Source organism: Corticium candelabrum, chromosome 8 (assembly GCF_963422355.1).
Source record: "Corticium candelabrum chromosome 8, ooCorCand1.1, whole genome shotgun sequence".
Taxonomy (NCBI): Eukaryota; Metazoa; Porifera; class Homoscleromorpha; order Homosclerophorida; family Plakinidae; genus Corticium; species Corticium candelabrum.
Genome location: NC_085092.1, coordinates 4363971 through 4391470, shown reverse-complemented (window position 1 = coordinate 4391470; position 27500 = coordinate 4363971). Strand labels below are relative to the sequence as shown.

Here is a 27500-nt window from a genome sequence, read left to right as displayed (position 1 = left end):
AGATTTTTTATTTTTAAGACGAACAACGAATTTAGAGGAACATGGTCACAACTATGCGCATGCTCGTTACCCCACCTGTTCCCTCGGATCGCTTTAAATTTTGATCAAAGTTTGATCAAAGCAATGAAACCATGCTGTCAGGCAATGGAGAAATTGAAGAAGATCAAGCTGAGTCACTTGCTATATACGGGATTTTGTTTGCTATATACGGAACGATGGGTTTGCTGGTCTCTGTCTGGTCAATCAGTCGGATCTTGAGCTTCTTATACAAAATACACTCTAAATGTCTTGCAATAATTAAGTTGTGTTAACATTCACTACAGCAGTACGCTTTGACGGGCATCATAGCTTCATTCGCATGCAACATACCACTACTTCTGTCATATCGTGAGCGGTGTGGTAAGGAGGATGTCAGATAAAGTTGCAGCGGGAAGTCCGTTAATTAAGGGGAGGAGGCGCAAAGCCAGCATGCAGGAAGAAGCTGCATGCGAGTGCAAATCTGTAGATGTATACTGTGTAAGGGTGTGTTCTAGCTTGCAGCTCTAGAATGTGAATAAACAGCGGATGCGGAAAGTTGCGTTAGTTCCTAGAATATCGTCCAGCCCTTCTCGTGCATCGCCATGGCTACTAGACGAGGCATCGTGCTTTAGTAAAAGAAGCTTGCGCGATAGACGTCCGATCACGTGTTCTACTCGAAAATGAGTAAAAAGATCCATAAATGCTCGCTGATAGGATGTGTAAGTGCATGTCTATAAACTTGATTATTTGTTACAAAAGCTACGTATTTGGGGAAAAAGTGAATGCGACATTAAGATCAGCACATCTACACTAGAGTCCGAGGGCAATCGTGACCATGTCCCTTTAAGGATTTACTTCGTGTTTCTTCGTAAGAGTCCGCGCCGCTACTTTAGTTTTCGCCTTCTTTTCCTTTGAAAGTTTCTTTTCCAGCTTAATCATTAGATATCTCAATCTGTCAAACAACTGAGCAGACAAATTTTCTTTAAAACTAGACATAATAGTGGTTGGATGAAAGTAGGGATACTTTCGCCTCCTGAGCAGTGCTCAACTTTCTCATTTTGCGAAGAGCCTGAAAAAACCAGGTGAGCAAATACACATACAGATCGATCCTGTTTTGTTCCAGTTCCGCGTCCAGAAATATCGAAGCCAGGAAATCGAGGCTAACCGGTTAGGCAAATAGAAAATTGCAGCTGTAGTCAATAAGCACGGAATACTGTATCCGTCCTTACCTTTCGAGTTCTAGCTGTTGTCGTTCAGGTTCATCTTGAATCCAAGCAGTAGTAACGTCCCATTCAGGAACAGCAACACTGTCAAATAGAATAGTTATTACAAAAAAGAGAAAAGAATAAAAGAGAGGCTAACGTTGTGAGGAAATACACTATGTTACGATAACAAATGCATATATCATAACACAATTGACAGGCATTACTACAGTAGCCACCAAACTGCCACATACCATACTCAAGCAAGAAAGCAAGCAAAGAGGCTACCAGACAGGTAGACAAACTGACTTGCAAGGATGACAACACAGCATGTATCCAATAACAAACAGAGGAAAGCTGGTACGCAAAAATTATCGCGAAAGTCTACAAGAAAACAGAGACAGATAAAAATCTAGTAAGAATGCTAAGCAAAAGCACCTGACGTAACCAATAAACGCAACAACAAACAGATATCCTTAACACTGACCATTCCTCTGTAATATCGGGTGAAAACGTGTCGGAACGAGAATCTAATTGCTCTTCCTCTTCTGTCTCCTCAATTGGTTTCCCGACGGTGCCAAGCATACTCCAAGCCCTCGGTGTCCGTCCCATCGTATAAGAACGACGCGACGCCTTAGAAGCAGTATTCAATGCGCGACTTCCCGATCGACTGAAAAGACCACTAATCTTGCCACTGAACCAACTTAAGACTGAATCAGAGCGCGAACTGTCCCTGCTGTCTAGTACCGGTATTGTCAAGGATGACATGCGCCTCATTGTCTCTGACGTTTGAAGCTTGAAATGATCGGGAGTTGCACGACTGCGAAAGCCGTGAGCAGAAGCCGTCGGCTCTCCTATGCTTCCCGGAATTGTTTCCGTCGGTGAAGAACAACCATCAGATGCTCTGCTCTCTATAAATGTGCGGCTAAGAGTCACATCGGTATTAGCAGTGATAACACCGACGGGAGACGGAAGAATGTTTCTATTTCGTCTACGTAGCTTTAGAGCGACACGACGTGAAATTTCCGCACTGGTTAAAATTTGAGAACCGCTGTCTGGTTTCATCGCCAGAGGCGCTGCAGCAGCATCCTCTAATATATTTGGTGTATCTCTTCCACTCATATCTACTGAATTCAGGCCGTTGATATCTACTGGGCAGGCAGAAATTTGACGAGGATCGAGGGTGTCTGAAAAACCTAGCCAGTTGACCGGTTCCAACTCTGGCGACGTTCCGGAAGGTTCTCGTGCGGCAAAAGCACTACGTTTTTCTACTGACTTCTTCCCATCGACATCAATTGGATGAACATCAAGCTGGCGAGTACCCGAGGTGCCTGCAATGTCGAACCTCTTGAACGGTTTCAGCTCTGTCGACGTCCCGGCAGATTCTTGTAGGACAGTTGGTGTACCTGTTCCACTTTCATCCAAAGATTTGTGGTTGCTGCCATCCACTGGATGAACAGGAATTTTTCGCAGGTCCGCAGGACCTAGAACACCAAGCTTGTTGACCGGTTCCAGGTGTGACGACATCTGACCAGGTTCTCGTATCGCAACAGGAGTGTTGCCTCTACCTGTTTCTATTAAGTTGCGACCATCGACATCTGTTGGACAACCATACGGTTGATGAAAGTGCGAAGTGCCTGGAACGTCAAGCCTCTCAGATTTGTCCAGCCGTGGCGACGCCCGAAAAGGTTCTCGTACGGCAGCAGGCGTGTTTTCCCCAACTTTTGCTACCATGTTTTGACCATCGACGTTCATTGGATAAACACCGAGTTGACGAAGATTTGCGCTGCCTGTGCTGTCAAGCTTACTAAACGGTTCCAGCCCTAGCGGCGTTCCGGGAGGTTCTTGCACGCCAAAACTTGTATTTCTTCTATAACTGTTTACTGGTTTGTATCCACCGTCATCCATTACATTGGTAAACGGGTGATGAAAATGCGGGATTCCTGGAATGCCAAGCACATTCAACGGTTCCAGATCTGCCGACGTTTCAGTGAGTTTAACCGAAATGGGCGAATTTCTACCTTTATCTACTGCCTTGCAACTTCCTACTCCTTTTAGGTCTGTAAGATCCGCATCACTTCGCCTCGACGGCAAAACAACGTTGGGCTCAGTTTGGGGTCTTCTTGCTACATTAAAAAACAAACCAGAATTCTCTAAACCGAGAGTATCACTTGCCTTTACTGGGACACCGGCCAATTTACGTGGAACTTGCCTTCTATAAGCATCATATTGTGACGGGCTAAAATTCGGTGCAGACGACACTCTTTCTTGTACTTTTTCGGGCACTATTGGTTCCCCTGCGATTTCTTCAATACAAACTTTGGATGCAAAAGGCTGGTGATTGCGTCCATCTTCTGGCATTGCGGCTATAGGTTCCAGCCTATTCCTTGTAATGTCCACTTGGTTGGGCGTTTCGCCAGGTTTCTTCGATTGCGTAGTCTCTGGCCCTAAACCGCGCGAACTTGTAGAGAAATCCTGCGAACCAGCAATATCGTCTAATACAGGGACGAAATCACCCATGCTTGTGGTAAAAGCGCGATCATCATGCTTAGTTTGAGAAATAGAAACGTCCAACTTTCCAGAAGAAAGCGGCCGAGCAAAGGCTTGATCAATTGGAGACTCCCCACTTTGGTCTCTTGTTGGAAGTAAGCCTTCATGAAATGGAGTCATCGGTTGCGAAACAGCAGGATTTGCTGGAGAGCATAGAGGCTTACCTTTCCCCGTCGGCATCAGACTACCATCATTAGTAACAATCGGCTCGTCATTCGCAATCGGGGAGTGTAAAATTACCAAATTTGGAGCAAAGACTTGCGAAGCAATCTTACTATTTGGCAATGACTCCCTATTCGCTAATTCCGGTACCCGGTCAGTATTCGCAATCCAAGGCTGCAAAACAGGCAAACTAGTACATGGATCTGACAGCTCGGCAACATTCCTGTCCTCCGAGTCTGGGTACTTTTCAGCGACAACTAAGCCATCCGACGCAGTTGGGGGTCGTGACCTTGGCAAACTACCGTTATCAGCCAAAGGCTCGCTGCCTATTGGAACACCAGAGGCATAGCTGTGTGCCGTCAGTGGCCGGGAATGTGGTAAATTTGAGTCAGGGTTGTTCGAGTAGCCGACATCGTCAGCGACCAACTTGTTGCCTTCTCCGGCCGCAGGAACACGATCTTCGCGTTCGGATAATCGATGCGGCTCCGGAAAACTTGTCGACGGTTGCGGATTGCCGCTATCGTCAACAGGTTGTTTGCAAATCTCTATAGGAACAAGAACGGAATCCTGACGTACTAATAGAAGCTGAGACGTCGACAGATTAAGAGATGAAGACTCAGGCTCGTCAACAACACCAGTAGAAGGCTCGCGATCGCTCCTAGTAGTAGGAACTGCGCCGTCCCGACCGGTTACATGCTGAGAGGCAGGCAAACCTACAGAAGACGGTTGTGAACCAGATACATTTTCGACTGAAAACGTGGAGCCTGCAGTTGTGGTCCGATGCGACACATGAATTGTCGGAGATGCCTTACTAATCATTAAAGGTTGCCGCAATAGCGTGCTGCCTTCGCCAACAATATCTTCACGCTCAATATTAAACTTTTCCATCAATGGAGAAAGTTTGATCTCTCTCGACGGCTGCTCAACATCACTGACGGTCTCGAAACCGATCATCGGTGTCCCAAGCCTTGCCTTCTTTTCTTCACTATCCTCGCCTCTCCAGGCAATCTTCGCGTTCGACAATCTACCACTTAGAGCACCGTCACGCCCACGGCTTTTACTCCCAGACAAGTGATCATCGACAGGAGTGTGCGATCTCATTACACCAGACACTTGAATAGAGAAGCTAGTATCACTCGATAGAGCAGAAGCACAACGAGTCGAAGTGTCACTGATATTTCCAGTGATCGAGCTTGCTTCGCCTGTCAAGAGCGCTTCGCTTTTTACCCCTGCGAGCATAGAACTACGTGCGCGTCGATCTTTCTCAACCAAGTTCACAACTTCATCTTGACTTTGGATACAAACCTTGCGTTTCAACATACAGCAGCAGCAGCAGCAAGAGCATACTGTTTGACACCTCTCTTCGTCGTAAGTCTCTCGCTCTAAGGCTGCAAGCCTGTTGTACGAAATATACCGCCGTTTGCGGCAGATGTAGAAAAGTATTAGAGAGCAGAGCAATACTGAAACAATGAAACCAACCAGTCCACCGATGATGGCCACCTTGTACGTCCACTCGACCTAATACAAAACGTCATATAAAAGATATTCCGTCGGAGCCTCGAGTCGATGCTACCTCTTCAACGTATGTAAGTTCTTCACGAATGCATACGCTTTGACCGGCAGTTTCTGACGTCGTTTTGATGTTCAGGTCGTTCTAAGTGCATACAAAGTTAGAAGCAAATATACTCAATAAAGAAGAAATGTGCAGACAAGCAAGCAGAAGTAAAATGGGGCAAAAAGCGCAATCAAGCAGGAAGACGTAAAATAGAGTAATTTGCTGTAATGATATCTGTAAACTATAAAACACTTCTTTAATAGGAAATTTACAATCCACACACAAAAACACACACACACACACACACACACACACACACACAAATGCAAAAAGGCAAATAGCAAATGGATAAGGAGCTGCCGCTCGTTACGGTTACGCCTCCAGCCAGTTGGCTGGGTTCCTGTGCACTAAGGAGCTATGGGGGCCGTGCTGAGCAATCTCCTGGAGCAGTGTTCAAAATTGCGGTCGCCAATTTGCCAATGGCGACTAAAAGTTTCCGCTGGCGACTGCATGTTTCAAAGCTAGTGCCAGCTTTGGTAAAATCTGCTACGTTTGCGGCGCTAAGCGGCTTGCAGTCTCTGGAGAGTCAAATTGCGCTCGTGTAGCTAATTAGCTAATCTTGTTACTGTTGAGTGGCAACTGCTTACACTGTGCTGTAAGGTGACAGTTTGTAGCAGGCAGAATGTATTCAAAACATTTGTATCATGCAGGTTGGATTGGTGTGACCGCATCTCATTACTCACTTCCGCGACTTCACGTTTGGGAAATAGAGAGAGACGCGTGTCTGCAGTAGGGAAGTTGGTTTGCGGTTACTTGAGTCTGGTTCGGAGCTATCAAAACATTCCAGCTGTCTATCGAACAAGAGTAGCATTCTGCCTAGCGCATAATAACAAGCGTAGCAGTCTAGGGCTAGCAAGGAAATCATCGTCTTACTGTGGGTGCTGCAAGAAACAGGGAATCAACAGCACGAATGTCGTGCTGCAAGATGACAGAGGAAGTCGTCTTCATCACTATCGCAGTGATACCACAGCGTACCGACTTGTTGAGTTGTCCGTCATGCGGGAGTGTGCTAACTCCATTGTCAGACGCCATTTGTAGTCAAGTCCAGTCTAGTATTTGTACTGTATGCTGATAACTACTCGTATTACGCACATCAAAACATATCACACCATGTTTGCAAACCATATGCTATGCCTTTCATCAAAACAGGATTAGGAGATAAACGGAAAACGGAATTAGACTATACGTCTAATTAGTTAAATGGTTAGTGAAAAAACAATTAGATTCAGTTCTAGAGAACGACTGCATGCCAAATACAAGGTAAGATTTACACCTCCTCACACTTCTACTTTGAATGCTGATGCTGAATGATAGTTCAATCCAACCAATCCAAGCACTTGGTAAATACTACTTTACAGTATAATTAGTTCTCTAGAAGTTGCATTGTTCTCTGGTCCATGTTGCCATTGGTGTTGTTAACTAGTTATACCAGTTGCTGAAGATAATTGTAGTTTTAACAAGTCAACAGAGTTGCTTTAATTAATGCTTGAGTGAAAAATTATAATTATTTTTAAAATAATTTGTCCTGTGCATAGACCTTGTGATAGCTAGGGAGCATAAAAGATAGACGGTCTGGTGCCCAAGGCGATTGTAACCACACAAACTCGTTACACTGGCGACTAGCAAATTTCGGGAATTTCGAACACTGGAGCCTGGTCTGGTACTCGCAGTAGCACCAACTGCGACACCAACTGTGGTGTGGGTACCCGAAGTCTCACCTGGCTGATGGACTTTGTCGCAGTCGGGGCCTTTGCCACTAAAGTCAATGAAATCATTAATACTTCTGAGTCGAACGAGGCAATTGTGCGTAAGTTTCTTGCCCCAGAAAATTATCCCATAGCTTGCCATCACTGTGAATTGAACCTGCAACCCTGCAAGTTCCCGGATATAAACACTCCATAGAAGATTCTTCAACCAACTGAGCCATCCCACCACACACACAAATCCACACACACAAACACACACACAAACACACACACACACACACACACACACACACACACTCACACACACACACACACACACACAAATCCACACACACACACACACACACACACACACACACACACACACACACACACACTCACACACACACACACACACACACACTCACACACACACACACACACACACACACACACACAAACACGCACGCACGCAGACACTGCTGACGTTTTATATAGCAACGTCGATGTCTAACCGGATAGGAGACGGGAAATCCGTAAAGGATTTTATCATCGTCGGCTATAGAAGAGTATACAACAACGGGAGTTATGCGAAGTCCATCACTCGCCTATACAAAAAGGAAATCCGTGCAACATCGTCGTAAACGCACAGACAAAACGAATGCCGCTCACCAGGGAGTTGATAGTAGTAGTCTGAAGACTCAGATCAATTCTTACAGAAACATCACCTGTCAACCAACAAAAAAATAATTATTATTATTAACGAGTTTATATAAACGACATATACCATATCCGTCCATATAAACGCTGAAAGAGCTTACTAAATGAACGAATTCATAAACAGATTGTGTTTAAGTAAAACCCCAGGCGCTTATTCAAATAGAGGCATCTATTAAGCGGCAAGGCATCTATTAAGCGGCACACAAAGAGCAAATAGCTTCGATTGAGCTATAGCAGAAATTAAATGCAAGGTCCACAACTACTGCTTCTTCCACAAATGCACCCTCTGTAGAAACGTTGGAGCTACATCCACATACGATTGCCTATAGCTGCAAGATTTTGAGGGCGTGTAGTGACGTCATAACAGCAAGACGCGGTGACGTGAATCTCAGGGTCTTCTACATAAATTTCAGATTGGTCGTAAATTTCTGAAATGGTACGTAAACGCCCGCTGATCGTATTGATATTAATTAGGCCTTTCAGCATGTCATCAAACAAGACTTCAGAATCGTCTGTCGGAGGAAACTTGAAGCATCTCATGATAATATCTCCATCAAAATAGCCAATTTCTATAGCAGTTGTTGATGTGTTTCCTAGTACAGCCAAAGCCAGAAAAATGAAATTGTAAACAGAGCTATGTAACAACATGAAGTTTGGCTGAGCACATTAGTAGATGACAATGCAAGAAACGTCATTGGGTACTCATCTTTTTCTGACTTTAGTATGCCATTTATTGCAGTATTATTGCTTTCGACGTTCCTATTGACGTAATTGTAGTTCAAATCTTGGGCAATTCCATAGCAGAAGAATGCCTGTTCAAAACCCTGGCGATAACTGACACTTACTAAATGTAGTACAGGAAAATGTGCAAAGTCTCAATAACGTTATTGCTCTGCAACTAATGCAAAACGGGCGTTTATTCAGGTAGAGACGTTTATTTTTGATCAATGAGTTTCTATGTTCACTGGGAGAAACGCATTATCTCTATACATTATTAAAGCCGTTGTGTGTGTGTGTGTGTGTGTGTGTGTGTGTGTGTGTGTGTGTGTGTGTGTGTGTGTGTGTGTGTGTGTGTGTGTGTGTGTGTGTGTTCAAAGTCAACTCTCAGACGTTTACGTCGTACTTACGTGCAAGATCTCCGATGTCGATAATATTCAATAACGTCTTGTTCCCTATTGTCGATAATTCCAACGTCACACTCCGGAAATCTGGCGGATGGAATGCCACTTCGATATCCGACTCGTTGATAGGAACAGCCGGAGATAGAAACAGCGAAAAGTTCAGACTCTTTGCAATGGCCGTAGATGAGTCGGAATGAAATACCTCAACCGTTACGTCCAGAACGGCCTTATCTACATCATTTATCGAAGCGTTGACCTACAATGACACCAATAAGATCTAATACATTCACACAGGGCGCAGGAGCACAAGTTCGTGTGAGTCCGCGCGCGCACCAACGCCAGTACGCGCACGTTCACACGCACACGCGCACGCACGCCAACAATCAAACGTTTGTCTTCATACCGTAGTACTCAAGTTCGGTGCTACCAGTTCGAACACGACAGACGACCCCGAAACCGTCGAGTTATCGACGACAGCAAAAGCCGTCATCGTTGCATGAGGATCACTCAATCCAACCACATCCTTTGAAGCGACAACCACAGCCTACAGCAAACATAAAGTGAGTAGCAATTCGACATACACACAACAACGCCAATAACAAATAAATTAAATTAAGTGCAAAGAGTTTCTATACCTCAACTGATATGGTGTCGTTTACATTGTCCTCACTTGGTGGATTGACGACCTTGGGAAAAGTCCAGACGATGGATTGAGGTTGACTTGTGTTAGGAGCTACTGAAATTGTCTGCACACCGGAAATTGTCATGTCGGCAACATCCGAGACACTGGCGTTTAAGACTTCGAGAGGATGAAGATTGTTAGGCGACGAGACGATGTCTACATATTAGAGATGTACAGGCTTATACGAACGCACACGCACACAAAAACAAACACACATACAAACAAACCCGCGCACGCACACACACACACACACGCACGCACGCTCGTACTCACACACACGCACGCTCGCACACATATATACAAACAGACGCACACACGCACAGACACACGACACAATCGCGCGCGAGCACACACACAGACGCACGCTCGTACTCTCACACACTCGCACGCTCGTACACATACACACACACACACACACACACACACACACACACACACACACGCACACACACACACACACACACACACACACACACACACACACACTAACAAACACACGTGCGCACAGACAGACAGACAGACAGACCGACACACACATACACACACACACACACACACACACACACACACACACACACACACACACACAACACACACACACACACACACACACACACACACACACACACACACACACACACAACACACACACACACACACACACACACACACACACACACACACACACACACACACACACACACACACACATACTTAGTCCAATGACAACGCTTGCAGTGCCCCCAGGAACAACGAATTCCGCTGTAACGACAGCCACTTCTCCTTGCGTCAGTTCGAGTGTTGGTGTCTTATCCACGGACGTATTCTTCAACGTGACTGTCGGAACAGCCACAGACTCGCGTGCCCGTAGATATCGAACGTCATTATCAAACTAAACATAAAGGTACAGCATCAATATCCTCTCTTTCACAAGTCGACTAGCCATAAAAGCCATACAGACACAGGTCGGGTGCATTGTAAAGTGCACCAGAAAAATTATGCATATACTTTCAAGTACGTTTGCTCTGCTGCTGTTTAAGTACAACACGTTTCGTACAATCTGTGTGGTGTGTGTGTGCTCGGATTGGTTTATACAGACATAGACAAAGCCATGATTGAGATTAGTCGTTCCGACTGATCATTCCCTAGTAAGAGTGTGTGTGTGTGTGTGTGTGTGTGTGTGTGTGTGTGTGTGTGTGTGTGTGTGTGTGTGTGTGTGTGTGTGTGTGTGTGTGTGTGTGTGTCTGTGTCTGTGTCTGTGTGTGTGTCTGTGTCTGTGTCTGTGTGCGTGCTTGCGTGCGTGTGTGTGTGTGTGTGTGTGTGTGTGTGTGTGTGTGTGTGTGTGTGTGTGTGTGGTGTCAGTGTTTGTCGGTGTATGTGTGATAGTACATGATATTTAATTTTGTTTAGTAAAAGCCTGTATGGCTAGTATAGGTCATTATTAGTTATTAAAATTACATATATCTTTAATCCACAACACAATTCCTATTAGTATCTACTCAGATGAGGCTAGTAGTACTGCACTTACCGTTTTTCCAGGTATATTGCACTTGTGGAAGCCGGAAGTGACGGGTGAAACGTGCAAAACTGAAATCTCAAATTCTTCATAACGTCGACCATTTCTCTTTCCCGGTTGACTGTAATAAGTAACCATTACAGCGTCTGAGAACGAAAGTTCTTGAGTGATGTCCGCAAGTATAGCAATACAATATTCCAACATGAACCAATCATCTCGATCAAGGATGGCAACAGCTGCAGTTATCGATGAATTGCCCACCAACAGTTCCATCTCTGCTGCACTGGAATTGGCCAAGACAGCAGGTGAATCGAGCAGTACAACAAACGGTGCAATAGGTACTACGATACTGACATCAAATGCAGGTATTATTTCATGCTGCATTTCCTTCTTGTTTTGTTGTGATATGCAAAGATGATAACAAATTGTTTCTCCAGCGATGGAAGAATAATAGCTATTGAAGGTGATGTCAAGATCAGGTTCTAACACATACACTTGAAATGTACCAGCTACTGTTGAAACGTTGTAGTCTTCGTAAACCTGAGGGCCAAACTTTGATGACACATAATTCATCTCCACTGTCAAGTTGCCATGCAGCCCCTGCATCACGTGCTCGGATGCACTCCCAACAACCTGGCCAAGAACCCTTATAGTTATCAATCCACAGTCAAAGGGTGTGAAATGAAGACTACACGAATCCTGATAAATGTTTTTCAAATTGATTTCAACCACATTAGTGACACTATACCTCAGCCCCGACCTGATTGATTTTAGTAAAGTTACGTTCGGTGATACAAGAAAACAGTAGTCATCTAAAATTGCATCATGCGCCTTATTCAATCCTTGGGCATCGCAGGAATGCCAAAGTATTTCATCAGCTCGAACACTGTGTCCCAAATGAACTAGACTTATGTTGTGTACTGTCATTTCGAGGTGATCTACTTTGCTCTCTAGGACAGGAAAGCTGATGACAATTTGTAGATCTGTTCTAACACGAGGAATATAAACCACAAAATCTACAGCAAAGTATTCAAGAAATGTCAGGTGCCATTTGGGTGTCAATTGATTCTTAGAATTTGAGATGGTAGCATTTACAAGAGCAGGAGTTGTAATTGCAAAGCCATCATGGACAACCATCTCAGAGAATGATTTTGCACTATATTCTGCACATAACATAGAAGCAGCTTTGTAAGTCACAACAGCTGTGATAGACAAGCCTGTTCCTGGTCGACTGCTCGTGAGCACAATGAGGGACACGTTCAATTCCACTAATGAACTCCAAGTTATGCTAACATCCTTGAAGAGAGTGACACCACGACTGTGTAAGATGAGTTTGTTGTTAAGCTCTGATATGTTCCGAACATGTCTACAAACATCCACACCCACTGAAAAGCAGCTAACTCTTGCTATTTGAACTTCTTGGTAAAGACCTATCCACAAAGAGCTGTCGAGTGCAGTACTGTGATCATTAGATGTTGATGTAATCCAAATTGTCACATTTATGATATCACCACCTTGCAGCAACGTTGGAGGCTTTGGTGAAACATCTGCAATCAAATCAAGACGTGGTTCTGAGACAACTGGAATCATCACATCCACGACGTACTGAGCAGATATGCCATACTGAACACGAGCCACCACGTTAGATGAATTACCATAAAACTTCTGTGCACCTGTTCCACACACCAACAGTGTCACCAACAAAGTCACCTTTCCAGAAGAACGTCCGTCACTGACAAAAATAGGTCCAAAGTTATATACACCTTCAGGAGATCCCAAAACACCAATGAGTGAAGAATTTAGAACACTGTTCAACTCTACAGAAGCAGCTACAGTTGTTGCATTGACTCTACTAGCCGTGTCATTCATGGTTGTGACATTGGTTATGCCATACGGCATTTGTACTGTCACAGGCCCAACTAACAAAGCAGGAATACTGAGTAACATGCTGAAGCTCACAAAACTAGATGACAAAACATGCAACGGAATAGGCCTAATAGACTGCCCAAACTGCCTGGATGCATTTACTTGAATACCTCCTGCATCAATTTCAATCAAGAGATCAGCCAAAGAAGCATTCACTTCAATGAGATATTTGTCTGATGACAAATCTGCTTCATATTTGACTAAGTCCACATAAGAAAAAAATGACTTGAGCGTGGCTGTGACCCTGCTCACACATGCGATTGATGCAAAGTCAACGACTTGAAGTGTGACACCCACCAACAGAATGTTCAGACTGTCACTCCCACTTTGTAAGCCAGCCAGGTGGTCAACAGTCACTAGTACTTGACCAAGTGATAAAGTAAAACTGTAGCCAATGGATGCAATAGCACTGCCATAAGAGACATTGACAAAATCCATATTGGGTACAACAAACACATTGCTGTCGAACGTCACGTCAAGCTTGATGTCATATATAGTGTGGTTCTCCAGATTCATCACTACAGCTGTAAAGGTCACCAAGTCCAGTGCCAACAAATCTCTCACACCACAGCTGAACTGATTTTCTATAATGCTGTCAGTATCAATTCTCTCAGGAGCAATCCACAGTCCAGAAGATGTCAGCCTGGGATCCTGAAATGTCACAAGTTTCTCTAGGTTGTCACATGATAGTCCCCCAGTTTGTTGCCTAGAAAACACAGAAACCGCTCCAAAAAAGAATTTAACAAGATTGCCAGGAAAACTCAAGTAGCTGTCTTTACGAATGACAATATGTTTAGCTCCGCCAAATTGCCCAAAATACTGAACACTCATGTAAATATCAGTAGTACCATCAGAAGGAGTCATATTCACCAGCCAACCATCAGATTTTGCTTCCACGGTGTAGGCTATGGGTTGCCCATCTTGATTCTCAATAGTAATTACCATGTCTGCTAAGTCAACCGCAGCATTACGTAATACACGTTTGAAGACTATCAAGCCACCAGCCTGTCCTCTTCTAGGCAAGTAACACTTGAATGGTGATTTCAGACAAGCACTTTCACACTCGAAACCATTTTCCTTGTCACATATTTTCTCAACTAGGGTGCTTACAAGTTTTGTGCCCTTGAACACTGGCAAACCCTTGATATCAGATTGTAAAACCTGAATACGAGTATCACATTCAAGAAACCCTGTATGCTTTTCTGCCTTTCTCTGGTGCAACGTCAAAGACAAAGAAATTTTTGGAGTCAAACAATTTGGAGTAGAGTGGTTGCCAAACACCATCTCAACGACAAGCTCTGATCCTTTCCAAAAAGTTGAATTATGCATCAATGACTGCAGGAACGATTCGGTTGTGCTGTTATCCAGTACAACATTAGTTACATCGAACCAAACGCCACTAACCTTGACAGTCAACTGTAGCTCAGAGAAACACACAATGTTAGGAATATATGTCACCACGAGCTCTACATCACATCCATCCTGAACAAAAGGCAACCCATTGCAACGCAATTCAGATGCCACAGTTACATTTAGGTCAAAAATGTGTGGAGGTTCTGGACATTGGTGAAGAACATCGCTGGCAATTGAAAGTCCACACACAAGGAAAACAACCAGCTGAATACCAACAGACATCCTTCCCAGGGCAATGGAATGGCAATCAAATTCAGTTGTGTAAATTTTTCACATCAAAGTGTTACGATAGCAACTATTTGGCAAGTCTTCAATCACCTACTCATGGCTACTGCAACCAATTTCTGAACAAAAGACAAACAGTTATCCTTTGAAAGTTGTTGTTGAAGGCGTAGTTAATGCAGTTGAAAATGATTTCTTGTTCTCTATAATCAACCACCTAAATGAAGTTAGTTGTACACCTCAAGCAGAGCACTGTCACCTTTATGCCTATCTGCCACGTACATTACAAATATCTTGCAGCTGACAATCCAAAGTTCCAAATACCAGATTAAAATTACAACTACGCTCGGCAATTATTTTGTTAGTAAGAAAATAGACATTCGTGATCATCAAGCACATTATATATAACTAATATTTAGATTAAATGTTTGGATATCAATTATTATTATTGCAATTCTCTGTAATATAAAACTTGATTTATTGGGATCTCTGTTTGACGGCTAGTGAGCACGTGTTTATAATTGTATTGCCATTGTTGTGTCCTTCAGCACTACCACTCACAACATGATTCTCATCAAACTGGCAGAAGTAGACAACTACAAAGAGTAAGAAACACTGCAAGTGTGCACGTACGCGCGCGCGCGCGCGCACACACACACACACACACACACACACACACAACAACAACAACAACAACAACAGCAACAACAACAACAACCATTGTACAATGACGTCGTGTTTAACTTAATTAAAATTACTTTGTTGGTAAGAAAATAAATTATCATGATTATCAAAGACATTATATATAATTTAGCTGTCCAGCTGACTGCACGTAGATCAATGTCTAAAATTCACTCCAAGCCCATGTCAAGTTTGATGAATTTGGTAAACACGACTACCTTCCGTTCCGTCCCCAGTATTTATCTCTTATCCCGGATAACCCAACTTCTTATTTTCTAGAGAGCAGACAATTAAAAATACAACAAATATTAAAGTATTAATTAACAATGTAATATAACAATGTGACAAACGTTAAATAGTAATAAATTATTCAAGGCCATTTTGTAACTACCAATGCATGAATTCTCACTCATGAATTGATCACGTCCATTCTGAATGATTCAGCATACTTACCTCCTCGCGTACTTTCATAAACAGCAACCAATCAACATCGTCTTTCAAGCACCGACCTAATCCGGGTAACTGTAGGCGTGACTCAATATGACAGACCTGAAGAGAGTCGTCTCGGCTTTTTGCGAACTGCTGCGCTTCATGGGAATCGGTGACCTTCACCCGGAAACTCTACGATGTGCCAAGTTCAACAAGGTAACGTCAGTGGAGCCACTCTTCACGAGTCTACGAGTTCTCGTGGATATGCAATCGACAGAATTTTTTACTGGAGACAGTAGAGCAGCATTTATATCAAGAGTGATGCTTAAATCGGCATATGGGAGAGACAAGTTTTACAAATGGTTAGCAAACGCTTTCAGTGACAACGTGTCACGTGATCAGTCTGAGGTTGTGGAAGTCGGAAGTCGCGAGTTACTATTGGCGTTTGTCTGGCTTTTGTGGCATATGAGGATATTTGACATCTACTCGTTCTATATTCGTCGTTGCTTTGTCTGTTTAACGACGAGCTTACCGAGTTCGTCTAGTGTGTGTCGTATAGAACGAACTATCAAGTGTCCTCGTGACTGGTGGAAATGGATGGAGGAACAAAATCTATCAATTGCAAGAGAAAGTAGTAATACAGTTGATAAACCAAGTTATAATGAAACCGATCAGTATTTAGTTCAGCAAGCACTCACATCAAGGAACAAAATCGCTGCGATCGCTAAAGCGGTATACTCAACTGAAAAAGGCATTGCAAAGCTGTCGAGCAAGACCCACAAGGCGACTGAAAGAACAGGATCGATTTCTAGTGGACAACCAAAGCACTGGTCTCTGAACGATGTCTACTTGGTAAGACATCCGGACTTGCTGAGAAAGTGTTCGCATTTATTGGAAAAGTTGATTGAACGTTTAGAGAAACTTGTTGCGTGGACTCAACAGAGCCAGCTTTTCTGGCAGTGGATGGAAAGCATCGTGGATGTTGAGCATGTAGAAATGACATCGGGTTGTACACCACATAATGATACAACAAAACGAAGTCAGTGTATCCTGACTAATTCCTCTGATATCATTCTACCCAATAGGCGATCGCCTGTTTGGACTTGGCATCTCCGGTGGGTGGGATCTTTCCCTACCAAGCGAGTTATAGGTACAACGGAGACTGAAACGTGTTCTGTGAAATGTAAAACTGAAGAGGTCACTGCTGAAGTGGCCAGACTAGAGGCAAAACTGAAGGGACTACAACAACAATGTAAACTCCATGTTGACAGAGTAAAAGGTTTGTTTCCAGAGTTAACGTTCGAAACATGTGATATTAGACTATGTAAGAAATAATATGAGGTAGGTGATCATACTAAAGTGTAGTACATGATGAGTAATGTAATAAGCATGATGTTGTAGATATCTTGCTAACGATCATGCATACCTTTCTTCAACTATTAAGTATGCATACACAACAGCCTCTGTCACAGTTCTAAACAATTACAAAATAATTTATGAAAATATGATAAAATATGAAAAAAATATGAAATAGGTTACAAAATTGACTTAAAAGTAGTGGAAAGGTGGCAAGAGCAAAATAAGGTGGGAAGACGATGTGTTGATGAACATCGATGAATGTACATACACTACATGGTTTGAGGAACTCAAGGCTGTTGAAAATGTAGCTAGAACACCGATGTTGCCTTATGCGGCAAATTTTTTGCAATCTTTGTACTGATTGTTCCTTCAATATGTGCCTGTGAGTGGGTTGATACGTTGTCCATGTGTCTGTCTGCCTGTCTGTCTGTCCATCAGCAGGAACGCGGTTTCGTGAAAGTGAGTGTATGGTCTGCATAACCGGGCTTTCACTGAAATCTTTCGTGTGCAAAACTTCTCTACATAATGTCTCAGTCAATCTGCTTGAGTAAAATCGTTGCTTCAACTATGGATGATCCGGTTTCTTGCCAGCATTCTTAAGACAACAACCTCTTCAAGGTGTAAGAAAACACAGAGGCGCCTTGAAAGGTTTACCTGTAATGTAATGTCCATCTACCTTAGTGTCTGTTCTTCATATATTTTTATACATCAAAGCTAATACAGGTGAAACTAAAGTAGCAGCTCAGTGTCACAACTACAACTACAGAATTAAAAAGGCTCCCCTAGTCTGTCTGTCTGTTGGTCTGTCTGTGTGTGTGTGTGTGTGTGTGTGTGTGTGTGTGTGTGTGCCTGTCTGTCTGTCTGTCTGTCTGTCCATCTACCTGTCTTCCACTGTGTCTGTCTTTATGTCTGTCTGTCTGTCCATCATATGTCTGTCTGTCTGTCCATCATATGTCTGTCTGTTCTGTCTGCCTCTCCGTCTGTTGGTCTCTCTGTCTGTCCATCTATCTGTATGTCATATGTCTGTCTGTCTGTTTGTCCATCTACCTGTCTGTCATGTCTGTCTGTCTCTCCATCTGTTGGTCTGTCTGTCTATTCATCTGTTGGTCTGTCTGTCTTTGTCTGTTGGTATATCTGTCTATTAGTCAGTCTGTCTGTCTGTCCATCTACCTGTCTGTTGTTGGTCCGTCTGTCTGTTTGTCCATCTACCTGACATATGTCTCTGTCTGTCACTTGTCTGTCTGTGTGTCTGTCCATCTACCTGTCTGTCATATGTCTGTCTGTTTCTGTCTGCCTCTCCATCTGTTGGTCTGTCTGTCTTTCATATGTCTGTCTGCTTGTGTGTCTATCCATCTACTTGTCTGTTGTTGGTCTGTCAGTCTGTTTGTCCATCTACCTGTCCTATGTCTTTGTCTGTCACTTGTCTGTCTGTCTGTCATATGTCTGTCTGTCTGCCTGCTTGTCTGTCTATTTGTCTGTCTCTGTCTGTCCATCTACCTGTATGTCATATGTCGACATGTGCGGCTTCGGCTGCTACCGTCCCAAGGAACATTGTAGCCCGTCGGACCCCTTTCTTTGTCATTCGTGTCCACGTGTCTTCAATGTCATCTCCTTTGTCGGTGCTCTGTCTTCACTTTTCTTCTTGTGGATTATGTCACTGTCTGCTGTCGGTCAAGGTTGTGCACGCATCTTTTCCCGCTTTCTGAGCTTAGCGTATGCCTTCTTCTCACAGCTGGATAGTCTCCTGTCATCATTTCTTTGTCCCATCATCTTGTGGCTTCAGTTGGCGTCTGCTATCAGTCAGGGTTGTGTGCGCACCTTTTTTCTGCTCTCTGAGCTCGGCGTCCGCCTTCGTCTCACAGTTAGATTGTCATTTGTCTCCTAGTCTTCATCAACTCATTTTCTTGTATCAACGTTTGCTCTAGATGGTTTAGTATTTGATTTTGACATCCAAGTCCACTAATGTTTTACAGTATTTCACTGTGAAGGACTGGTTCATCATAGAAGTTTAGGATGTGTACAAGTAGAGGATCTGTAACAATAATATGTCTGTCTGTTATATGTCTGTCTGTCACTTTTGTCTGTCTGCCTGCTTGTCTGACTGTCTGTCTGTCTGTCATGTGTGTGTGTGTGTGTGTGTGTGTGTGTGTGTGTGTGTGTGTGTGTGTGTGTGTGCGCATGTCATCAAGCAATACAAGGGTATTAGTTTACATTAGTGGGTTGGATAGTGGTTTACATCATGTATGTGTACTAACCCTAGGATATGATGTCCATTTAGATATATTTCTCATTTTAACAAAATCTAACTTGACAGATTCCAAATACGCATATCAGGGTCTACGGCTGCTCTTTGAGTGAGTCTGTTTGCTTTCCTTCTCTTTCTGCTTCTTGACATTCTTAGGCATTTTGTGCTTCCTCCTCTCTCTATTGGCTTCTTTCACAAGCTTCTTATGCTCCTAAACATGCCAGCAATCTTAGTATCAAGAAACCACTACATTATTAGGCAATCATTAGATCATTTAGATGATCTTACTTTCTTATTCACTTGCTGCTCTTCCTCTAGTTGTTTCAGAATGACGCTGCTAGCCTGGGTGTTGTCATCTTCGTTGTCTTCTGAACTCGATTCTCTGTCACCTTCAACTGATATGTCATCGCACATTGTCTCAGTAGCTTCGGGTGGTAACTCATCTAACAGAGCTGGGACCTGCATATAGATCAGAAAGATTAATTATAATTAAATAATTATGTTAATGAACAAATTAATATTAATGGTTGATTTCAATAGTTAGTATTAATGTTAAAGATTAGTCTAGGAAGTGAGTGATAAATACAGTAGTTACTATATATATAGTAATCATTCTACAAACTTTACTTAGTAAATGGTGCCATTTCTAGTTAAACTTCATGCATTAAAGTATGTGTTAGTCTCATCTTCCATTTATTTGTGCACTGAAACGCCTTTGCTAAGCGTTACCGATTCAGCTGTGAACATTTCTGGTCCACTAGAACTGTAGTGCGTTGGTCTGTCTACGAAAGGGATTATATGGTCAAAAGTCTGTCTAGACACCCTCAAATAGCGAAAAGGGCTTTCTACATCATCCAACGTCACCTCTTGGAGAAGATTGTGAAATTCTCCTTTCGTCCCCGCCTTCGCGTTGAGAGATCAGTGATTCGGTCTCATCCTCACTCGATGTTGTCGAGCTTCCTTCGTCCTCTATCCTAACTTGCCGACGACGACGACGACGATAAAGAAGGAGGAGGAGGAGGAGGAGAAACATTTTTCTGTCTCTGTTTCTGTCCATCTAGCAGGCGGTACAGAACTGGTAGCGTGCGCATTGGCATCCCAGGAACTTTAGCTACGGAGATGAGGTACAGTACTCGAGACTAATCTACAGAATTGTATTCTATAGGCAACTAGATATCCCTGCCGTTTTCACACCTATCAATCTACCAAATGCGTGAGACAATGTAAAAACAGGGGAGCTAATGTAGACTGTACAGCCTGACTATAGTTACAAGTGTACAGTACAGTGTACGTGTAGTACAGCCGGACTAGCCTCGAGTAGCCAGACCCTTCCTGCCGCGAAAGTAATCTAGCCAAGATCATATAAAAAAATTGAAAAATCCAAATAGCAACAGATATGGAGATATTGATCTAGTACGTACTGCAGTGCAGTACATGTAGGTATGGCAAGTCTGGTGGTAGCGCAAAACCGGTCACTTCAAATACATGCTCAAGCAACGAAGTAACGTAACTGGGGCTGTGACCGTGTTTCGCAGCTACTTGTTCTAGAGACAGGCGTATATATGGCCGCAGGTGACACCTACAGTGCACTGTATGCACACATGTATGCACACACACACACACACACACACACACACACACACACACACACACACACACACACACACACACACACACACACACACACACACCAAACACCAAACACACACACACACACACACACACACACACACACACCAAATACACACACACCAAATACACACACACCAAACACACACACACCAAACACACACACACCAAACACACACACACACACACACACACACACACACACACACACACACACACCAACACACACACACACACACACACACACACACCAAACACACACACACCAAACACACACACACACACACACACACACACACACACACACACACACACACACACACACACACAACTGGTTAACTTAAGGCTAACCTGTTGGGCACCTGATAGATCAGGCTTCAGTCCAGTTAATGTCTGGTAGAAAATCTGTAAAATAAAAAAAAAGTCCATTACTAGCACTAGCATTCTCTACCTCACAATGTAAAGGTGGTGTGGTAAAGTAGCAATGGATGTGGTGGTGATGTTGGTAGTCGTGATGGCAGTGTGTGTGTGTGTGTGTGTGTGTGTGTGTGTGTGTGTGTGTGTGTGTGTGTGTGTGTGTGTGTGTGTGTGTCGACAGTGCTCAATGTTGTAACCCTATGACACTCATTGATTTCAAAAGCACCAATTAGAACTACCCACCTAAATATACAATATTCAATGCATACATTATTTACTAAATTATCCACAAAAATATACCCACATAATGACATAAATATAAACTATCTTGATTCTACCAACAAACATTTCAATTTGTCTCAAAACAAATAAATTATATTACCTCAGCTCTTCTTCCTTCCTGAGCCTCATGAAGATCTCGTTCAATATCGACCACCTCATTTAGGGTACGAGGAATGTACGAGTGCCTAAAAACCTCTTCATCCACCTTGTGCTCTTCACTTACACCACTTACAATTCTTTCCGAAGCAATCGATAATGCCTATAAACAAAATGGATGTCTCACATAATGTGAAGAGATAGAAAATACGTAATAGCAACAAACAATGATCTTACAAACAGACGATGCAATGCAAGTTGTACATGCCGCATGTCCACATACAAGTGAGAGCACACACGAACAAACTGATTATTTACACAAAAAGCGGACACACAAACACACAATTAGATAAAAAGCTAAAGCAATGGATATAGAGAGAACTGATTAACAATAGGCAAAATCAGAATGACAGAAACAATCCGTGTACAGTGTATCAATTCCATTTTCAATTTGGAGCAAAATTGAGTATTGAATTAAAAATTGAAAATTGCCTAAAAGTTGTTTGTGATTTCAATATTCTGACCTATTAAAAACAAAAAATTGACGGATGAACAGATTAAAATTATTTACAGATTAAAGTGAAAATGAAAACGTACTTAATCTTTAACTAATTTCATTGTCAATGTAATAAAATTGCAAGCAGTCCAATTTTCAAAGTTAAATTCAAAATTCAATTTGTTTTAAATTTTAATGTCTAATCTTGAATTTTGTGTCCAATCTGTCAATTCCATTTTAAATTTTGAGGCAAATTAAAAATTGAATTGAAAATTGAAAATTGGCTGGCATAGCTTTGTCTTACAATATTCCATTACATTGAAAACAGGAAGTGATTAATGATCAATCCGTGCACCTTTCGGCCATTCCACTTTCCAATTATCATATAGCATCATTGGGTGCAGCGAATTATTACAACATTCAACACTGTTGCGCTTATTCATATCTTGTTTCCACTTACTCATCTGGTTCCCACTTATTCATATGTCATTATTCATTTTCAAAAAGGTCGGAATATTGAAATCACAAGCAACTTTTTAGGCAATTTCTAATTTTTAATTTTTAATTCAATATTCAATTGTTGCTCAAAATTTAAATGGAACAGACGAACGGTACACGGACCAGAAACGTACACATGTAAACGAAATTAATAAGAATTCAAGAATAAATAAAATTGCAAAGACGTAAACTTGCAAATTACCACACAGACAGATAAACAAACAAATATGACCAACAATGTGTCCATACCTTATCGAGATACAAATCAATATTGTCATCAGCAACATTAGGATCAGTGACGAAGTCGAACAGTTGCCTCAATGACAGCACACAAACACCCTTCTTCTGAAAAAATGCTATCAGCAAGAAACACCGACTATCAAGACTATGTTACAACGCCATCAAATCTATACCAACCAGTTATGTTAGTGCAGTCTTTCCTAAGGAATTCGAGTGCATGTGGATGATCATGCTCCACAGACTGAGACACATCAATTACATAGCACCGACCGTTGAAATACCTATTTAGTAACAACATAGTCAACTCTGAGCTTAAATTGTGATGTCGATGACTTACAGAAGGTTAAATTCACTGAGATCTGCATGGACGAGACGACATACTCGGTAGATAGTACGGATGTCTCTAATACATTGGAGGTACAGTTCTTCATACTTTTCTTCAGACAGACTAGTATCTTTCAACTTCGGTGCCGGCCTTGACATAAAATTCAGAGATACAAATTAAAAATAATAAAAATAGTTGAGATATTTGATATGCTAACCTACCAGCCATCGTTGCCAAGAAAACTCATAACAAGGATGTGGCTTTTAAGTACAACTGGAACAGGACACGGCACTCCACTACCGTAAATCCTAACCAACAACCAAAAATCCATAACAAAACCTCATTCATCAAAAAACTGTACACGGTTGCATCCAAAAATCACTAAAACTCTAATACTTAATACCACAAGTCATTTGTCAACATCTCACTCACAGAAAAGTCTCCGACAAATTCAAGTCACTCCAGCTGCCTTCAACACAGCCAAGTGCGAGACATTCAACGTCAAGCTATGGAACGTCCTGTTTACGTGACTTTAGCCCAGGCATGAAACAGATAGTTTCAATTGGCGAAAAATCGACCATCTCTCGTGGCATGTGTATGGGGATTGTATGTGTTAAAATTTGAGGTCGTACCACGGTCACGTTGTTGCGAGATTTCACATGGGGCTGACTCTTGAAGAGGGGACCGGCTAAATACCAAAGCAAGTGTTTGCATTGTGGGGTGAAATGCAGTCTTCATGCACGGTTTCGTGGCGACTGGCCCAGTAGTTTTGGCGTGATTGATGTTACAGACAGACAGACGGACAGACAGACAGACAGACAGACAGACAGACGGGCAGAGAGACAGACAGATGGACGGAAGGACAGACAGGCAGACAGACAGACAGACAGATCAGACGTTTATAGATCGTATACATAAATAAGTAAATACAATAACTAGCTGTGTGCAGTGGAATCGCCCAGGGTCAACACTAGTAGAGGTGGTCTTTCATAAAACTGCAAAAGTACTATAGGTCTGATGACCATGCCGGACGTGCTCTCTAAGTTTGAAAGAGAAGCAAAGGCATTGCTATCTGCCTACCATAGCCTAAAAGAAACAAACCCTGCTGACAATTAGAGTATAACATACCTTGTCAAGTTTCTCATTTCCTTCTCTGCCCAAGTTCTGACCATCTTACGAGGATTGTGTCGCGCATATCCATGTCTGAACCGGTATTCACCTGTTACATATTTATCTCGATCTTTGAATAGTAGAATTGATGTCTTATAAATCTGTAATTAGACAAAGCAGTTTAACTAAGCCATATATAATATAAAAAGTGTTGTGTGTGTGTGTGTGTGAGTTTGTGTGTGTGTGTGTGTGTGTGTGTGTGTGTGTGTGTGTGTGTGTGTGTGTGTTTTTGAGTTGTGTGTGTGTGTGTGTGTGTGTGTGTGTGTGTGTGTGTGTGTGTGTGTGTGTGTGTGTGTGTGTGTGTGTGTGTGTGTGTGTGTGTAAGAAAGTATCTCCAAAGCAGCAGAAAAACAATAATCATCACATCAAAAATGTACAGTTTATTCTACCAAAACTATTATGCCGATACCCAACAATTCAAAACTTTAAACCTATCAACAAAATTTTCATAACAACAATTATGCTACTCTATCTCAGTAGTTGCAGCCACTACAGAGAGTAAGCCTTGTTCATTGTATAGCAATATCGGTTTATATCAATGTGGTAAAGTCTGCACAGTATTGTGAAGCTCTTGATATGCAACATTTAGTGGATGAGATGGTGGCTTCCATTCATCGTTAACAAGCAAACATGACTACCTAATTAAAATTATCCTACAGTGAGTTGTAGTTTACAGTTTACAGTTGTAGCTAAAGTTAGAATATATGTATAAGACTACAAAGGGTATTACCTGTTACACAGGCCCGTAGAAAGCATTTCAAAAGTAGTATGGCCTAATGTGCGCTAAAAGAGTGTGGTCCAAACATAATACTCCAAAAGAGCAGTCGTCCAGCATACAATATTACCTAATGTATTGCATAAAGAGTTCTTAAAACTCTCGTTTACCAACAATTGTAATACGGGTATACGTGGCAATGCAATATGACCTGCCTTAGCTAGATAGCAATTAATATATTATGTCAAGATGCTCTAGTTTACTTTCGTTTTAACTATAAATATATTAGTTATTTAATCAGCTATAGTATCAACAGAAAGTTTGGCCATTAATCGTCGACTGTCCCAAGTACAGTTTTTGAAAGATGGTTTGGCCTAAAACAGACCCACAGTACCGGTTTCTACGGTCCTGAAATAGGTCAATGGTAAAACTTTACTCTAGAAAAGTGGTCGGCATGCCAGCCAGATCAGCTCCTACGGCCATGCTGTAACAGTATAGCGTTGTATGATTGTTACAACTACACTTCACCGAGTTCTGATAGTGTGGTAGGTATCCTAAACCTGTGTTCCCGCTGGAGGATCGCCAAATAGGCAAATGCTACAAATAAATGTCGCTGGAGAGAAAATAGTAATGTCTCCCCAAGTCACCAATTTGGCTAGCTGTTGCAGTGTGCCGTAGACGCCTTCCTCTGGATCAGATCATCTTGCAAGCACAGTCACTAGAGTGCGCTAACAATGGTTATTGTATAGTTTATAGTGCAACGCAATGGAGCTCCAGGGACTAAAAGACCGATCTCTCGCACTTTCTCTGTTTATGTCTTGCACATGCTTTTTGCGCACGCTTCCGTAAGTGTCGAACTAGAAATAAGCACAAGTGAAGATGACAGCTAGTCATGATTCTGAAGATGACTGCCGTAGTAAAACAAAAGCAAATCAATGGCATAGAACCATGAGGAAGCCGACGATGATGACTGTATCATTGAATCAATGATGATGAACTTTGATGATGCTGTAGAAGGACCAAAACTTTTAAGACTTTGATTTTGACAGAGCTTTTAAATTCTAGTATAAAAACTAGGAAGGATGGTAATGAACGCTTGAAGTCTGGTTTGTAAACTTTGTCTTTCCAAAGTCATATTCCATTGAGTATGGCATGGGTCAGAGTAGTACTGCATTTGTTGTGATCGACCATTCGTAAATGTTGCCTGTTTGCCCTATCAGGTTAACTTGAATCAATAGTTGTTGTCATTAAGATTGTTATCTTTCCGTATTTTTTCTTGGCTCTGAAATAAAGCACTTGGTTACAAACGAACAAACAACTTGAGCCAAGTGGCTAATATTCAAAAATTTCTAGCAGAAACACTTGCCTAAACCACTCCCCAAAGTGAAACCAAGCGTGATTTCTATTTTCAGAAACTTCCACAGTCAACACTACATGGTACTCCCACGTGTCAGATTAATGTGCCACGACCATACCGCTACCTACGCCTTCCAAAAATCCTGGCTAGAACCCTGATTATGTTGATGTGAAATAAGGATATCATTACAAGAATAAGCAGCCTGTATAATAAAGCGTCGTCCATACCTTGACAGCACAATCAGCTGGCTGACCATCTTGACACGATGTGGCATAGTAAACATTTGCCTGTGTGGTATTAAACAACATGCCCATACAACAATCGATAAAAGTGAGACAATACTAACGCTTCAGACCTCTTTACCCGTACTAACACAACCACAAATTTCTTCCACGACACCTCTGCTAAGCAGTTTGAACAAAATCATTCTCGTCCGAGGATCCAATACCTGGACACACAATTACTATAAAATACCAGCAATTTCAGCACAAACAAAATCTGTTGGCAGATTTTTTAAAAGTATTTGCAGAGATCATATAACAACTTGCCTGTTCAATGGTGGCTCGATCCGACTTATCTTTAACACGAACCCTATGTCAATGTCTGTGGGACAGTAACAACCTCAAAACAAGGCAACACAACTGACCTTCCAGCTTGTAGCTCTCTGAGAGTATCAATAGCTTTTCCGGACACTGCTGGACCGGCAAAGCTTTCTAAAAACAAGATTTC

General features: G+C 42.3%; 3 protein-coding genes across 5 annotated transcripts in view; 1 reads left to right on the top strand and 2 right to left on the bottom strand.

The window, feature by feature from the left end:
• Window positions 1–2314, bottom strand: part of LOC134183281 (progesterone-induced-blocking factor 1-like) — an 18066-nt gene extending 15752 nt beyond the window's left edge. For both annotated transcript variants that reach the window (XM_062650773.1, XM_062650774.1), the window contains exons 1-4: window positions 1708–2314; window positions 1248–1325; window positions 1043–1178; window positions 874–981 (exon numbers count right to left, since the gene is read on the bottom strand). In XM_062650773.1, coding sequence (XP_062506757.1) covers window positions 874–981; window positions 1043–1178; window positions 1248–1325; window positions 1708–2285 — 900 coding nt within the window. In that variant the 5' untranslated portion in view covers window positions 2286–2314. The remainder of the gene's footprint in view (window positions 1–873; window positions 982–1042; window positions 1179–1247; window positions 1326–1707) is intronic.
• A 13739-nt stretch (window positions 2315–16053) lies between these two features.
• LOC134183450 (uncharacterized) lies at window positions 16054–17724 on the top strand. The gene has a single exon (XM_062650986.1). It carries the CDS (start codon window positions 16054–16056, stop codon window positions 17275–17277), a length of 1224 nt encoding a protein of 407 aa, XP_062506970.1. The 3' UTR covers window positions 17278–17724.
• A 1845-nt stretch (window positions 17725–19569) lies between these two features.
• The window catches only part of LOC134183093 (serine/threonine-protein kinase RIO1-like), a 12003-nt gene continuing 4072 nt past the window's right edge, over window positions 19570–27500 (bottom strand). The window contains exons 6-18 of one of the 2 annotated variants that reach the window (XM_062650545.1): window positions 27418–27484; window positions 27320–27362; window positions 27127–27219; window positions 26999–27058; window positions 24658–24800; window positions 23751–23837; window positions 23542–23679; window positions 23382–23485; window positions 23214–23320; window positions 21975–22133; window positions 21527–21580; window positions 19835–20005; window positions 19570–19757 (exon numbers count right to left, since the gene is read on the bottom strand). In XM_062650545.1, the coding sequence (XP_062506529.1) occupies window positions 19632–19757; window positions 19835–20005; window positions 21527–21580; window positions 21975–22133; window positions 23214–23320; window positions 23382–23485; window positions 23542–23679; window positions 23751–23837; window positions 24658–24800; window positions 26999–27058; window positions 27127–27219; window positions 27320–27362; window positions 27418–27484 (1352 nt within the window). In that variant the 3' untranslated portion in view covers window positions 19570–19631. The remainder of the gene's footprint in view (window positions 19758–19834; window positions 20006–21526; window positions 21581–21974; window positions 22134–23213; window positions 23321–23381; window positions 23486–23541; window positions 23680–23750; window positions 23838–24657; window positions 24801–26998; window positions 27059–27126; window positions 27220–27319; window positions 27363–27417; window positions 27485–27500) is intronic. The other variant, XM_062650546.1, reaches the window with a different exon arrangement.

Bases quoted from the DNA above. Each gene is read 5' to 3' on its own strand.
- LOC134183450 (XM_062650986.1), top strand. From the start codon at position 16,054: ATGACAGACCTGAAGAGAGTCGTCTCGGCTTTTTGCGAACTGCTGCGC.